Here is a 16,523-nt window from a genome sequence, read left to right on the forward strand (position 1 = left end):
ATTAGATTTTGTTAGGCCATCCTATCATTACCCTTATGAAACCTTAATGTTGTACCAAAAGTTGGATTAAAAAATATGCCCTCAATTTGCATGTTCTCTATATATCTGTACAGGTTTTCCCCCCTAATCCCACTATCATGCATTTTAGGTTATTTGTCAGTTTTATATCAGCTCAAATTGAGTCTGGCACACAGTCTGGTGATTTTTCAGCCCTGTGGTAGACACCTACTTGAAGGACTGCATGTATACTGCAGTCAAACTTTAATTTTTAATTTATTTATCATTGCCAGTCCTTCCACTCCTTATTACATCTTTGCTAATTCTCATCTGTATTACTGTAATTTTGGGGTTTAATAGTGTTCCTTCAAAAAGCATTAATTTACCTACAACAACTTTGATTTACTGCTAGACTCCTGAGTTGGACTAAACATATTGATCATTTTTAACTTCAGGTGGTTCAACTCCAGGTTGTGGTGAGAAAATGTTTGCTTCCCTGCCCACAGAAGGTAACTACCCAAGTCTGGAAAGCACAGGTGTTCAAAATGCTGGGAGGATGCTATACAACGTTTTTGGTCAATTGTGTCATTATATTTACCTTTTCTGCAATGATGAAGTGTCCTGCTCTTTAATTTAAATGTCAATGTCATAAACATCATGTACAATAGTAATAAAAGTAACAAACATATTTTCCCTTTACTACACCTTCTAATAAAATATGGCTTCCATTGCTCTTCAGACAGTCCCATCAAAGAGGTCACTGTGGCATCAAGTACCTGTCCGTGCCATGACATTAAAAAACAGCTTGCTGGCAGGTCAGGTAGCTGTAGGGGTAGCCATACTGATAGCACCTTTTCTTAAGGGGGAAGTGAGCTCACGTTTCTTTATTTATTTATTTTGCAAGGCAAAGCTACACAACTGTTTACAAGTAAATTTTACATTTGGTGAAAAAGGCAAATTACATAAATTATTTATGGAAATATGGTTGGAAGTGGGAATTTATTTGGCAAATTTGTGATTTAGAGTTTAGTCCCTTATATGATATGTCACTCTACTTCTTCAAAACCAGAAGGCAAAAGGCAGTGTTAAATACTTTTATCTTAAATCTTCTGATTATTTAATCTTCCTGCCATATAACCAGCCAGGTAAACACAAGGTCAACATGTAATAGTAATAGTTAGGAGTACAGTACACTAGTAGCTCCCCAACATTCATGAAGGAAATACTTTTTTCAGAACTTTACTGATATTCGAGTTATACTGTTAATAATTATAAACATTATTCTGTATTATGTAATTTGCATCAAGCTTCACATTCACTGGTTCTGAAATAAATAAATGAAATTGTTTTCAATCTAGACTGTTAAACACTGAAAGTAAAAGTTAATTGCAATCAACCATCATATCCAAACCACTGTATAAGTGGATTATAAAAGGGATGGTTTGATTATAAGGTGTCCATGGTTTGAAGTATCCAGGCAGGCCAAAAAATTATCAGTTCTTTATCACTGTACTTGATGCTTGATGTAAAAGGCTAAGCTTGTCTTATGCTAGTTCTCATTTGAGCTACAAATATGAAATTTAGTGCATTACTATTTAGCATTTTTAATATATATTTTACAGTATATATTTTTATTAGACGTATTATTAGATTAAAAATAAACAATAAAAACATTCTATTAAATACAGTAAAAAAACTTTATGTTGTTTTTGATTACTCAGCAAAATATCTATGGTGTGATGTTTTCCATGGCTTGCTACACGCAGTTTTAAACAAATAAAAGCTTCAAAATGAATGATGCATGTACACATTTGCTTACGTATAGTAAAAATATGCACAAAATTAATTCTCAGTGCAAGACTGTAATGTGATTAAGAAGAAACAAAGGCGTCTACTTAAAAATGCAATACAACACTATATAATTTGCAATACAGAAATAGCCTGGAAAAATACCACAGTTATAGGTGAATGTTAATAAGTGCATAATGAAGATGAATACATTACCATAGCCATACTTCTCACTCATATGGTCGATAAATATGCCCAAATTTAAAACACCAGTGGCTGATGCTGTCATAAAATGTAAATACACCCTATCATTTTAATAAAACAGACATTTACCTTGAAGTTAGCTGAAGTAATCAGTCATATTACTTAAGCTATTGACAGTAAAACTGATATATTGTAAAGTGTATGCTCATTTTCTAAATTTGAAGTGTCAGTTACTAAAGGAAGCCAATACATTTCTTTAAATGTGAGCTGTAATTACACAAGAGGAAGGCACACACATTATAATGAAGTTTTACACAGTCAATTAACCACAGATGATCTCTGAACAAAAACACCTGCTGACGTGGAAGATATTAACATTATATTTAACAAATGGACTTGATAATAAGAAAAAAGAGCAATCTGGACATACTTGAGACAAACATTATACGCAGTTTGTTTACATCACTCCTTAACAAATGAATATGCAGCAAAAACTGCAACTTTTGTGCACCATGAAAGTTTCCTTGAACCCCTCTATTGGCATCTGTTCATGTACAAAAATGAATATAATCCCACAACTTTTTGTCTTTGATATGCACTTACAACAAGATATACCACAATGCACTAAATATTCCAGAGATGAAAACATATTTACTATTTGATCTGTCCTTGAATTTAAACTGTCAAGATTCAACTACATAAGTATAGTATAAAGGGTGAAATTTGCTTTCAAGTGTCTAGCTAGACATAAGACGTCCAATTTATCTACTACAAAACTATCAAAATACGAGAAACTGTTAAAAAGAGGCAAATGTGCTTTTTCAACACACTGTAATGTGCAAATAAAGGATATATCATGAAGCAATGCACAAATAATAACTATCATACCTGGAGTCGAGAGCCATGTGAACTCATTTCACCCAAGAGCGTAGTTAACCTTTGTTGACAGTCAACAAGGTCAAAGTAGACAAAGAAAATCTTGAAGACTTTAAATCAAGGAAGAATTTCATGTTTTTCTTAATTATAAAGGTAAGCAACAAAGATAGTTTGATTTGAAAGTAAGAAAGCTTTCATAGTTATGGTAGAACTGATATACTGATAGTGACTGATATATCTTAAAGTCATATATTGCCTTTCTGTGCTAAAAAAGTGTTGCATAAGGAACTACAAAGCCATGATCTGCTCAAAGGATACTTGATGAATGCTGGAACATCTGTTGATCGTGTTAGAAATCCCAACAAGGACTTTGTGACTGCACAATATTTCATTTGCATAAATTAGCCGTACATCAGTATTGATATTAATCTGGAGAAAGAAAATAGGAAAAGGTGAATTTCAGTTGCATTTCAAAAGCAGGCAAAACAAAGAGTGAGAAATAGTCACTATAATAAATATAGATAGGTCACAGTCTGCCACAAAACATTTACACCACCATTATATCATATTTTTCATGTGTACTGTATTTATCACAAACTAAACGCTGCATGGAGGCAAATGAATTAAAAAAAGCAACAACAGAGAAGCACCTGATGAATGATTATAAAGTGGTAATCAAATGAATGTTACGATTCTATTGTACGAAACCTTAAAATTTCTTGCCCTAAACAGAAATCTTTATTTTTTTTTCCCGGTGCTCGTATACAAGACGTTATGAGAAGAGCACCGACAGTCTTTGAGAGGAACATGAACAGGGAAGTGGGAACTATCGTAATACATGCTGTGGTAAATGACGTGCGATACCAGCAATCGGAGATTCTTAAGGTGGTTTTCGCAGCACTTATTAATGTCATGAAGTAGAGGACCATGCCTGCAAGAATCTCCATTTCGGGTCCATTACCTTTGGCTAGAAGATCAGATGAGTATTACAGTCATCTCCTGGCATTAAACAACTGGTCCAAAGGGTTCTGCAAGGACAAAAAAATTGGACAACTGGGATCTCTTCTGGGAGATGCCACATTTCTTCAGGGGTGATGGTCTGCATCCAAATAGATTAGCCGCCTGAGTCCTCTCCGAAAACACCTGTAAGGTAATTCGTCTCTCTTGACTATGTACTTTTAGTTCTAATTCTTTCCATAATGCATTGCTACAACATGATAACTCTGTAGCGAACTTTTCCTGAAATGTGCACTGCATCAATATTCAGTTCATGTAAAAAATCCAGACAGTGCGGCATAAATTTAAATAATTTAATTACCATTTCACCTCCAGATGTTCACTTTATTAAAACTGTGTCAACTAAAAGTGGCAATAATACAAGTAAAAATTACCATTTCAAACAGACATAATGCTACGCCAGTTCAGTTCTGCTCTTCCGAGACCTTAAATATGGCCTTATTAAATGTTAGAGCGTTAACCAACATGGCGTTTTTCATCAATGATCTTATTAGTGAAATGAAAATCGACTTTCTTACATTAAGTGAAAACGTGGCTTAGCTCTGATGGTGCAGCTGTTTTAATCAAATATGTAACTCTGAATTATAGGTTTACTCATGTAGTTCTCCAAGGCAAGAAAGGCGGTGGTTTAGCAAATATTTATTTTGATTATCTTGCCGTTGTTATTCAAGGAGTTTCTCTGTCTATGAATTTATTTCTATTATCCATGAATAGACTTCCTAAATATAATGCATCTTTCTTTGAGGAATTCTCAGACTTGGTGTCAATTATAATAACTAACTATGAAAGGTTTCTAACTGCCGACTTTAATTCTCATATCGATAATTTGTGTGACCCGAATGGAAAATAATTAATGAATCTCCTGCACACTTTTGATCTGGGCCAGCACGTTAGTCATCCAACACACAAGGGGTGGGGGTGGGGGGGGGGGTTTGGCACACATTGGATTTAGTGATTACTAAAGGATTAAAAGTTGATGTGAGGCAGATTGTGGATATCGGTTTATCTGACCATTTTATCTTACTATTTAATATAGAAATACTTATAGATAAAATTAATGAGAAGCATATTATTAAAAATGCTTCTTTGATTAACCTGTAGCTTCAAAGTTTACTAACATTTTAAGCAACCAGTCAGTTTGATGTTCTTACTACAATAGTGATAATAATGTAAATAGTAAGGTCGAAAATTTAATATTAAAGTGAGAGTTACCACTGCCATAGTCACTCCTGAAAAGACAGTTAAAATATCATCCAGGACTGTTACACCATGCAAAATCCAAAGAGTGCCCGATTTAAAGAAAATATGCCAGACAGCTGAGCATCCTTCTATATAAAAGCGGTCGGGATTGTCCTTCCGTCCCGTGAGTTCTACGCAGGCGTGGAGTTTCACACACGCCCCGTCCATTTTGCAATGCACGATGGGATTTGTAGTTTCATTTTTCCAGGTAAAAGATGATTTTCTACTCCAGACCGTGCAAGATCTTCTTCTTCTTTCTTACTATATAAAAGCAATCGGGATTGTCCTTCCATCCCGTGAGTGGAAAGCGTAGCGGTATTCCACTTATCACAGACTTACTACTTGCAGCTTGCGATGCAGGCGACATGATGTGAGCAGAGTTCTGGTGCTCCCATCGTTCCCTTGCTTTTGTGCGCGATGTGCTGGAAAAATAGACATAATTATGTCTCTGGAAATAATTAATGTTGATGGAGTACAAATGCCTCACCGCGTAGTAAATATCAGGGGGTTCAAAAGGGCGACCTCAATATAGAAAAAAAGTTTACATTTCATCACAAAAATAACAGAAACTACGAGTATTAAAGTAATACCGCTCAAATGTAATATAACCAAATTAATGAGTTTGTATAAAATATCAAATTGATCTACATAATGAATTGCCTTAAGAAGTGGTTAACTTGAAAGTCGGTCGCCTTAAAAGGCGGGTCAGCCTAGTAATTAGGTAAAAACTAAATTGATTGTCCACTATGAAATATTGAAGGCTAAAATAACAGAATACAACAACATAGTTCATCTTGAGAGGCAGTGTTACTTCCCTAAAATTATAAATAACAATGCTGGTAATCCGAGAATTTTACTCTCTACTATTGACCATTTGCTAAACCCATGCCACTCAATGGAATGCCTCCAAAAAAACTTCCAGTGAAACTTGTGAGGCTTTTGCTATATTTTTTAATCACAAAATGAATAATATTAGAAATACTATAGTACATCCCCCAATAAAGAAAATTAAATTCTTTCACTTTAAAACATATACCTGATCTATATAGAATAATTTCTCAACTGAAACCCTCCACCTGCGTCCTTGACCCAATACCAAAAAGTTTTTTCAAAGAAGTATCCAACATGCTAATTGATGGTGTTCTTGATATAATAAATTCATCATTAGATATGGCGGTCTTCCCAGACTGTCTTAAGACTGCTGTTGTTAAAACCCTGCTCAAGAAAAATAATCTTGACTCCTCTGTTTTTGAAAATTTTACACCTATTTCTAACCTGCCTTTCTTAATTAAAATCCTAGAAAATGCAGTCATTATGCAGCTAAATGATCACTTGAATAAACATTTTATTCTTGACAAGTTTCAATCAGGTTTTAGAAGAAATCACAGTGCAGAAACTGCACTGATTAAAGTAGTAAATTACTTTTGGGTTAATGCGGACACAGGCAGTTTATCTGTTCCCATTCTTCTTAGATCTGAATGCCACATTTGATACCATTGATCACAATATTCTTATAAATCGTCTTATTCAGTGGGTGGTCCTCTCTGGCAATGTTTTAAATTGGTTTGAGTCTTACTTAACAGGTAGAAAATTCTTTGTTAGTTGTGGTAATTATATGTCCAAGATACATGATATTCTATATGGTGTTCCACAAGGATCTATCCTGGGTCCAGTGCTCTTTTCGATCTACATGCTTCCATTAAGTCACATTATCTTGTGCTGGCACACAACTGTATTTATCAATAGTGCCTAATGACCCCGACTCTCATGATTCATTGACCCAATGTCTTCCTTGTGTTTCTGAGTGGATGAGAAGTCATTTTCTCAAACCAAATAAGGAGAAAACAGAAATCTTAGTGACTGGCAAAAATTGACATAATGAGGGTATTAGAAATAAACTTGATCCATTAGGCTTAAAAGTCAAGACTGAGGTAAAGAATTTTAGGGGTAATTACTGACTCATATATTAATCAGATTACTAGGACATTTTTTCACCTAAGAAATATAGCAAAAGTTAGATCCCTTATAACTCTGCAAGATGCTAAAAAAATAGTTCACGCTTTTGTTTTTAGTCGACTAGATTACCGTAATGTATTTCTCTCAGGGCTACCCAAAAAAGACATCAATCGGTTGCAACTAGTGCAGAATGCAGCTGCCAGAATCTTAACTAGGAAAAGAAAATCCAAGCACATTTCATCAGGTTTGATCTCACTACATTGGTTATCTGTGCCATTCAGAATTGACTTTAAAATACTGCGTATGGTTTACAAAGCCTTAAATAATCTTACTCCATCATATATTTCGGAATGCCTTTCATCCTACACTCCAAATTGTAACCTTAGATCTTCCAATGAATGGCTACTTATAATTCCAAGAGCTAAACTTAAAAGAAGTGGTGAGATAGCCTCCTGCTATTATGCACCTAAAATCTGGAATAGTTTACCGACAGAAATTCACCAGGATAGTACTGTTAAAAGCCCATTGTAACATGGTTTTCTCATAGTTTCATTTTAGTGTAACTGTGATATTCAGTATATGCATTTAATTCTTGTTTTTATCATGACTCTGGAATCTGTACTAATCCCTACTTTTTCTGCTGTTCTTTTTCCGGTTTTCTGTGGTGGCGATCTGCACCACCACTGCCTGATCAAGGCACCATGCAGTCCCTACATTGATGGATTGAAGGTCAGATGTCCACATGACCATCATCATCTAATTCTTCTTTTCTCGAAGCCTTAAGACCATGAGGACTGACTAGATGCCATTTATGTTAGGCAGAATGCCCAGTGAGAGCTGGGCAGTCTCGTGGCCTTGGAAACCCTGCAGTTTGTTTTTCCTTCAGCCCTCTGGAGTTTTTTTTTTCTTTTTCTCTCCTCCTGGTCATCGGACATACTTTATTCTTTGTTTCTTAGTACAGTAATCCCTCGCTGTATCGTGCTTCGACTTTAGCGACTTCACTCTATCGCGGATTTTATATGTAAGCATATCTAAATATATAACGTGGATTTTTCACTGCTTCACGGGTTTCTGTGGACAATGGGTTTTACTTCTGGTACATGCTTCCTCACTTGATTTGCCCAGTTGATTTCATACAAGGGATGCCATTGGTGGATGGCTGAGTAGCTATCCAATCAGAGAACGCAGTTAAGTTCCTGTGTGCTGATTGGCTCAGCAACGGAGCGCCAAATTCGATTGTGCTGTGTTAACCAGGAAGTCTCGTCTCGCTCATTCAGCATCAACGTGTTTCGCTGTGTAAAGGGTTAACTTTTGTGCTCTTTTGTGTTTATCTTTGTGCAGTCAAGCCCTTCGTTATGGCTCCAAAACGATCTGCCTATCGTAATGGCTGTAACATATGTGATATCGGAGACGCTTGATAACTTTAAAATAATATTTAGGTTTTACTGTATATAAACAGTGTGTTTACATACATAATTTCAATGAATCTTACTTAATATCTAAGAGAATACAAAATGTTTATGCTGTATAACTGTGCGGGAAATGTTTATAAGAGTGTGGGAGAGTTTATAAGGGCTTAAAATATATAAAAATAACCATATGAACAAATGGTTTTACTTCACAGATTTCACCTTTCGCGGGGGGTTTCTGGAACGCAACCCCGGGAATAAAGGAGGGACCACTGTATTGCCTAATCTTATTTTTATATTTTATAAAGTTTTCTTTTTTCTTCTTGAAAGCACTTTGAGCAACATTAATTTGTGTGAAAACGTGCTAAATTTAGGGCAGAATGTTGACTCTGAGGCTAAGGATCTGCGCTGGTATCCAGAAGGTTGCGGGTTTGAATCCCCATCACTGCCAAAAGAGATCCTACTCTGCTGGGCGCTTGAGCAAGACCCTTAACCCGTATTTGCTCCAGGGGAGCTGTACAATGGCTGACCCTGCGCTCTGACCCCACAGGGTATGCGAAAACTAACAAATTCCTAATACAAGAAATTGTATAAGGCAAAATAAATAAATTGTTGTTGAGTGTTATGAACAGCAGGTATAAATATGTACCTGATTTGTAATATAAGAACACTGGGAAGCTTTCCAGTAGAGCATTGTTTCTGTTGTCCAAAGACATTCCATCAGATTGATTAGTAAATGCATGATATAGAAATGAATGTGTCTTACCAGTTAGAATAAAATTAAAGTACAAATTGAATTGCCACATTATTAGGTCCATCCACAACTGCCATTAAACTAACAGCACAATAAGTACCAGAATCATACATGTAGATATTACTACAAAAAGCAGTAAGACCAGAACAAAAGAGTATGAATATGGGCAAGCCTAAGGTTTAGGTTGCACAGATGGCAGAATAGTAGTGCAGTCAGGGGTGTATCTGAACACCAACACATAACTGTGTCACGGGTGAACTGAGAATGGATCTTTGTTCAGAATCAAGTTGTTGATGAAAGACTTGAATGAAGTCTGACACAGCCTGTTCAGTGTAGATGATGAGACAACCTGAAAGACAACTAATTTCAGACCACCAGAGAGATGACTAGAGAGACATTTTAAAATACCTAACTCACTGTACATTGCCCCAGACAAAGTATAGATATCAACAACCAAAAAGAGCTCTGCTACTGCCAGAAAAAAAACAACATATGGATGCAGGGGACTAAGGAATACAAACACTGAAGGACTAGAAAAATATGATCCGTGTTACATCTGGGGCACTAAAACATTTAAAAAGAGAATGATACTTTATATGTTCAGCAACATAGATGACAAAAAGATAGGCAAAGGAAGTCCTTATTTATTGGATGATACATGCTAATAAGTTAATCACTGCGCACATTTGTACAGCAGCCTAATATAATACATTATGTAACAGCAAAAAACCATTTCAAAATAACAGTTGCCTTATAAAATAAAATATTACCCATCCTAGTGAAAATATAGTTGAAACCTTCTCATTCATTTTATGATTAGCTAAACTAGAGGCCAGGTGCAGACTTACACGTTATGACTGGGTTTCTGGTTATATGTTTTATGGGTTGATTTTAACCAATTTGTATGATCTTAGTTATTTTGAAGTTGTAGATTTCATTTCTGATGTCAATTTTCATTCCATTGTTTCCTTTCCAAGTTATTTTTTTGGTGTGTATTGGCCACCAACCAGTATTTTAAAAAGGCTGCCATTTTGGACACTCCTTGTTAGGACTACACTTTGATTTTTCAGGATCAGGTCCTATGGGTAATTGACACAAAGTGTTTAAAGGTCTCCTGAAAGTCGGTTCCTCATCCAAGTTACAGATTCAAAATTCTTTTGCAGTTCTTTACTTAAAACATTTCTTCTTTGATTTATTGTGTTTCTGACCATTTTGCTAACACTTTTCGACTATATCGAGTATTGTCACACACCTTGGCTTAACAATCATGTCTTTTAATCTCCAACAGAACACACCATGGTAAATGCATAACTAGTTTCTCAGTATTTTCTTTTTTTTTTTTTTTTAAAAGAGTATCATGCAATATTAGGGGCTTGGTCACATGAATCAGGTAGTGCCTTCTACTTTCCTCTGTTGATGAAACAAAAGATTACCACTTGAGGTGTACTTACTTCTTCTTTAGACAGAGGTAGCAGCATCCATAGCAATTCCAGCAGTGGGCAACTTGGCAATTTGGGAATATCAGATGACAATACCTCCTCTCCTTCATTTGGCTTTTAAGAATCCATCTAGTTCTGCTGAGGCAAGTGATGGTTTAACATGACATTTCCATCTAGTTTTGATGAGGAAAGTGTTGGTTTAGCATGACATTTCCATTTGTCTGTAGCTTCAATATCCATTGTATTAGACACAGGTCCTCTTAAAGGTTTTTTTTTTACCTCTGAGTCTGTCACTCTCCCCTCCTGTAATCACACAGAAGTATAGTATCTCCCACTTTAAACTGTCTATGTCTAGACAGTGAATCTTTACAAAGAATTTGGGAATCCCGTGTGTGATTTACAGTAGACACCACAATTGAACTTCAATGCATCCAAATGAATGTGTAATTGACAAACCATTAAAAATCATAGCTGGAGATTTAGTCTTTGTTGAATAGTGGAAGAGCCCATAAAGAACTCTAGAATTTTTATGTATCTCTTGACTTGGCAATCTGTGGCCATGGTTTACTTGACCAGAAACATGGGTGAAATGGTGCTTTGAATAGCACTTTTCAGAACTGTGAGCAATAACATAAATCCTTACAACACCAGGAAAACCAGTGTTTAACTTTGCAAGCACTCTTTGGTATAGCACTGATTAAGATAAGGTTACAATTCATTCTTATTTATCTTTTGACACTAGTTCAGGTACTGTTGGCAAAATAGGCCCAGGTAAGCATCTCTTGGCAGATTTTTCTTGTGCTGACTGGTTGTCTGTTTATAGTTGCTGAATATACAACACCTGTATTTGATCTAGTTTATCACTGCGCTCTGCACTAAAACAAAGCTGTATTTTCATGATGAGCTGCCCTTGTACATTGTTATGTATTTGTGTTCAAAAAGCAATTAAGCCTATCTTTGCACCCTTGCTGCTGACATAGAGTGAATGTTCTCTGTGGATAAAAAAATCATTGCTTGGGGATGTTAGTTTATGAGAAGTGTGAATGTTTGTCCACAGAAGTGTGAATATCATTTCTTTATCTCAAACACAACTGGCAAAGCTTCATACTCCTAGTAAGCATAATTTTCTACAGACTTGTTTAGTGTCTATGTAGGTAAGGTAAAGCTTTTGGCTTCTCTTCTCCACTTAGTACAAAATGAAAAATGACTGCACTGATTCCATATGGTGATGTGTCACATAGAAGTTGAATGCTAAGCTGAGGATCATAGTGAGTCAGTACACTGAGTGACATAAGCAGCACATTTACCATTTTGAACACAGACTGACACTTTCACTACCAATGTCAGTATGTTCCCTTACTCAATACAGCATTCAATTAATTTAGTATGGTTGCAAAAATTACCTATGAATTGGAATTAATAATTAGTCACACCCAGGAATAATCTCTAGAAAGTCAGGTTGAATGGAGCTGGCATCTTTACTACTGCTCATACTTGTTCAGGTGACTGATGAAGACATGCATCACTGATAATTTTGCTATGATATTCTAATGAATCTTTTAGAACCAATTTTCTTTGTCAGCTCACAATCCACATTATTAAAAACTTTTTAACACTGCATGGAAGTAATCAAGGTGATTGACATCAGTTCACTCTGTCAACAGGATATCTATCAAACAACAGAGCACACTGGGTAACTCCAGCAGTATGTGATCTATAGCCATCTACAATATGGCTAGATCGGACACAATCACAACTGGGAGGTGACTGTGAGAGACAAAGTCCTTCTGCATGGTGATTGTGAAGAGAACTTTCAACTTGCATCTGAAGTTAGGATATTGTCACGCTTGGGTTACACAGTTGCACAGATTCATTCAGGGTTTTCAAGAAATATAAACTTTATTTGTAAACAGCATAATAAAGCATAAAGAATAAAGCTGAGGGTGTCTGAGGGAGAAGAGAGACAAGGCAATAAAACAAAAAGTACAGCTACTGTACAGGATTTTAAATGTTCGAAGCACCACACAAAAAGCAGATCACGCGGCACAGCAGCAGCAGCTAATTGAGCAAAGAGGAGGTAGAAAGCTGTATTTGTTTCCCATTGTATTGCCATTTAAGTGGGGGTTTGGGAGGAGCGACCACATCTTCGAAGGGTGCGTTCAGTCCCCCTCTTCACAGTATAATTTACTAAAGCACTGGCCTTCTTCAAATAATCTAAAAACATACAGTATATGTTACTGGATAGTGATTAACACATAGAACAAGTTTAGATTCAGTTTGAAATCTACATAATTTCACACCAACTCAAGTCAGACAGGTAAATTCAGCAACTTCTTCTGGTCATAGCGCATTTAAATGATTTGGGACTAGTATAACTTGGGCTTGTGCGCAGGCTTTGTGACATACTTGTCAGTTTTCTTTCATCACACCAGGCTCCTTAGAAAAGACTGCAGCCTTGTTTATTTAACTGTATTTTATGTAACCACTCTCTGGTAAACAGGGCTGGTTGATTACCCATTACCACATAATATGTGAGCAGAGCAGTTTGCTTTTGCATTCTCACTTTAACATCAACAACTCCTTGCAAGCATACAGCTTCCTCCATATTCCCAAAATAATGTTTGTTAACACAGTGGTTTAGGATCGTCCCACATCTCTCTTGAAATAAAATAAAATGCTCTTCTCCATTATCTAATGGAATCCCAATAATCTCTGCTATTACGGTGATGTACAAGTGTTGTTTAATGTATAACACCCCTTATGTAATGTGAGCTCAGAAAAATTACTTATCATGTAACCTGTCTCCACATTGTACACAATTCTATTCTTGGCATAGTTTTTTTACCTTGTTGTCTTTTGTTTTTTGTTCATTTTATTTTCTCTGCTGCTTTTGGTTTCATAAACACAGCCAATGTGTTCTTTCTTGCCAAATGTGTTACAGTTCCAATTCTTACACCAGAAATTAGGAAAGAACTTTGTTCAAAAGGTTGCTTTTGGTACTTTGTTATATCTTTCTAATGTTACACAGTTATTATAAGATACTTATTCAGTTGATGATGCCATTGGTATACTGCACATCAGCTTTACAATTGTAGAAAACTACTGAATCCAATAAAACCATGATCTAATAATGTGTGCAGTGAAGAAAAAAATTTTTTAAATTCACTACCACCTCTACACACCAATCTATCTATTTACTGAACAATTTTTGATCCATTTAAAGAAATTAATCTGGGAGCTAAGATAAATGAGGAGTATGAAATAAATAACCCCACATATGGGTAAAAAGAGTACATTTAGCTACAGACTTTTGAGTGTGCAGCAAATATAATCAATAATTAGTACGCCACTGTACTTTGTTTTAACTAGTTATGCCAATACTATCATTTTTGCTGTGTTTCCATGGTTTGCACATAGATTGAACTTGAATAAACACATAAATAAAAGGCATTTTAGCTTATATTAGGAATATGAGACACTGTATAAGATGGAGAGCAAGGCCATTTGAAATATAAATAGCCACAGGAAGAAAGTTACAATTATAGGCTTTGACACCATCTTAAATTTTGATTATAGCAGGAAGAATGATTATATACAGTATGGAGGTGTATTGTGTGTTGGGGAAATACTTACATAATATTTGAATAAGATTATAAAAGGGGAAGCCACTGCACATTGTCGCTGAAATATTTTATGTCTTTATGATTTAATATGTTTTGTTATAAATTATCAAACCATTCAGCCTTTGACCTTTTCTTCTAAATAGTCCATCTAGTAAAAGCTCAAGATCCAAGAATATTCAGAGAGAGAGACATGAAGCTTGTCCATGTGCTTGTTGTGACAAGAGGCTCTTGTTCTGATCATGATAATAAAAATGTTAAAAGATATACTAGAGTAAGTGCTGTCTTTTTCCTGAAATGTTTTCATGTCCTTCAATGCTTGTTTTAATGTGCGTGGATGTTTTGGACTAATATTAGGCTGGAAATAAAAGAATGTATTTATTTTGAAGATAAATGCACTCACATTGTCAATGTGAAGAGATTCCCACCATTAACATATTTCTAATTCATTAAATCAATTAATATTTAGAAGAACTCCATGGTTGTCTGATTGTGCCTACAACAGAAGTGATGCTAAAGATTTTTGGTCAAGAAAATCAAAAATATTTCTAAGACTAAACTTCTAAAAAAAACAAGTAATTTTTATTCCTGCTGCAGGTATAACATCCTTGTGGACTTTCATTGGTACTTTACATTACATACCTGTATATCATTATTGCACAATAAATAATCAATCTGGTGTAACACACTATGTGTTACCTTGGTAAATGGTATATCTGCCACATACTGTAACTGCAGTTATGTGGTTTTCTCACTATACGCAAGTGTATTATAGAGTTTGTTTTGAATCATAATTCGATGAAAAGAACATGTACAGTAAATGCCTGTAATCTGATACATATTCCTCTTGGGAAACTGGTGTAATACCACTAAAGATTAATATGATAGCATCTCATTTATCCTTGCTAAAAATCTGTTACAGCTAATACTGCAGAATTCTTATTAAGCCTTTCAGGATATTAAGTGAACTATACAATTGTATAATTTGAAAGTCAGCATGCTTCCATTTTCTGAATTCAGTTTTTCCACTACAAGTTTGAAGCGGCTAACATTGGGCACAGGGAAGGAATCCAGCCTGGACTGGATGGCATTCCATCACAGAACACAAGTGTATTTAATTATATGAGGCCATCTCCCAGGGTCGCCAATTGACATAACACTTTCACATCTTTGAGTACCCCCAGAAAAAGTACCCAGATGAGAAAAAGAAATAAAAAATAACACACAGACACAGTGTGTACCTTTTTATTCTGCAAGTTAAAAAAATACAATATATTGTTCATTGTATTTGTTTTTCTACTCAACATATTTTAAATTTAAAAAATCCATTAATTATTTATCTTGCTTCTGTTGTTACTGGTATTCTTACTAATTTGAAAAACCGTCCACCTAGACTAAAATATTTAATTTACTGGAAATTCATTTGCCTTGTGCATCCGATTTCGATACTGTACAGAATGTTGATTAAAAATTTGCATTAAATAACTGATGAATTACAAAATTGAAATAAAATCAAATAATACAATGTGTACTGCTTAACATCAGATCCTTATGCTGATCTTAAAGTAATTAAGTATAATTTCATTTCTCTTTTAAAATTTTAAATATCCTAAATAAATCTGTAGTGGAGAAAAGCAATGAGTCTGAAGGTTCTTTAGTTATCTGCCATAAGGCAGTTGTTTTGATTGCCAGGTCATCCTTTGTATTCTGTCTTCTGTTTTTTTTTTTCTAATTCTTGGTATGATTTACCATCTTAGATAATATAAGGATGTCCTGCCTTGGCCTTCTTGTTGAATTTCTTTCCCTCCAGTTTACCCTCTAGCACTATTTTTAAATATACCTCTCCTCTTAATACATATTCAGTCTTGTTGCCTTTGTCTTACTGTTTCAAGCATGCCCCTTTCTTCACCACTCCTTTCCACTACTTTTTCATTAGATAATGCATCTATCCAAATGATCTCTACATTCCTTCCCCATAGCCTTTAGTCTAAATGCTTAAAGTCTATTTTTATACAATGAAACATTCCAGATTACTGTTTTCAGTCTTCTTTTCTTCAGTGTTCTATTCATTCTATTTGTTAGCAATTTTCATTTAGCAGGAACCTTCAATATAAAACAAAAACTAACAAACAGAAGTTGATAATGCTCATTTAAATATTGCAAATTTGCATATTGCAGATTAGAAATGTTTGGCTTCTAAAGGCAAGTAACGAGGATGCAAAAT

General features: G+C 35.2%; 1 protein-coding gene across 3 annotated transcripts in view; it reads right to left on the bottom strand.

Annotated features, from left to right (window-relative positions):
* The window catches only part of LOC120539056 (transmembrane protein 268), a 68,522-nt gene that overhangs the window by 12,141 nt on the left and 39,858 nt on the right, over positions 1–16,523 (bottom strand). For all 3 annotated transcript variants that reach the window (XM_039768769.1, XM_039768767.1, XM_039768768.1), the window contains exons 8-9: positions 3,184–3,294; positions 2,878–2,967 (exon numbers count right to left, since the gene is read on the bottom strand). In XM_039768769.1, coding sequence (XP_039624703.1) covers positions 2,878–2,967; positions 3,184–3,294 — 201 coding nt within the window. The remainder of the gene's footprint in view (positions 1–2,877; positions 2,968–3,183; positions 3,295–16,523) is intronic.

This window comes from Polypterus senegalus, chromosome 11 (genome assembly GCF_016835505.1).
Source record: "Polypterus senegalus isolate Bchr_013 chromosome 11, ASM1683550v1, whole genome shotgun sequence".
Classification (NCBI taxonomy): domain Eukaryota; kingdom Metazoa; phylum Chordata; class Cladistia; order Polypteriformes; family Polypteridae; genus Polypterus; species Polypterus senegalus.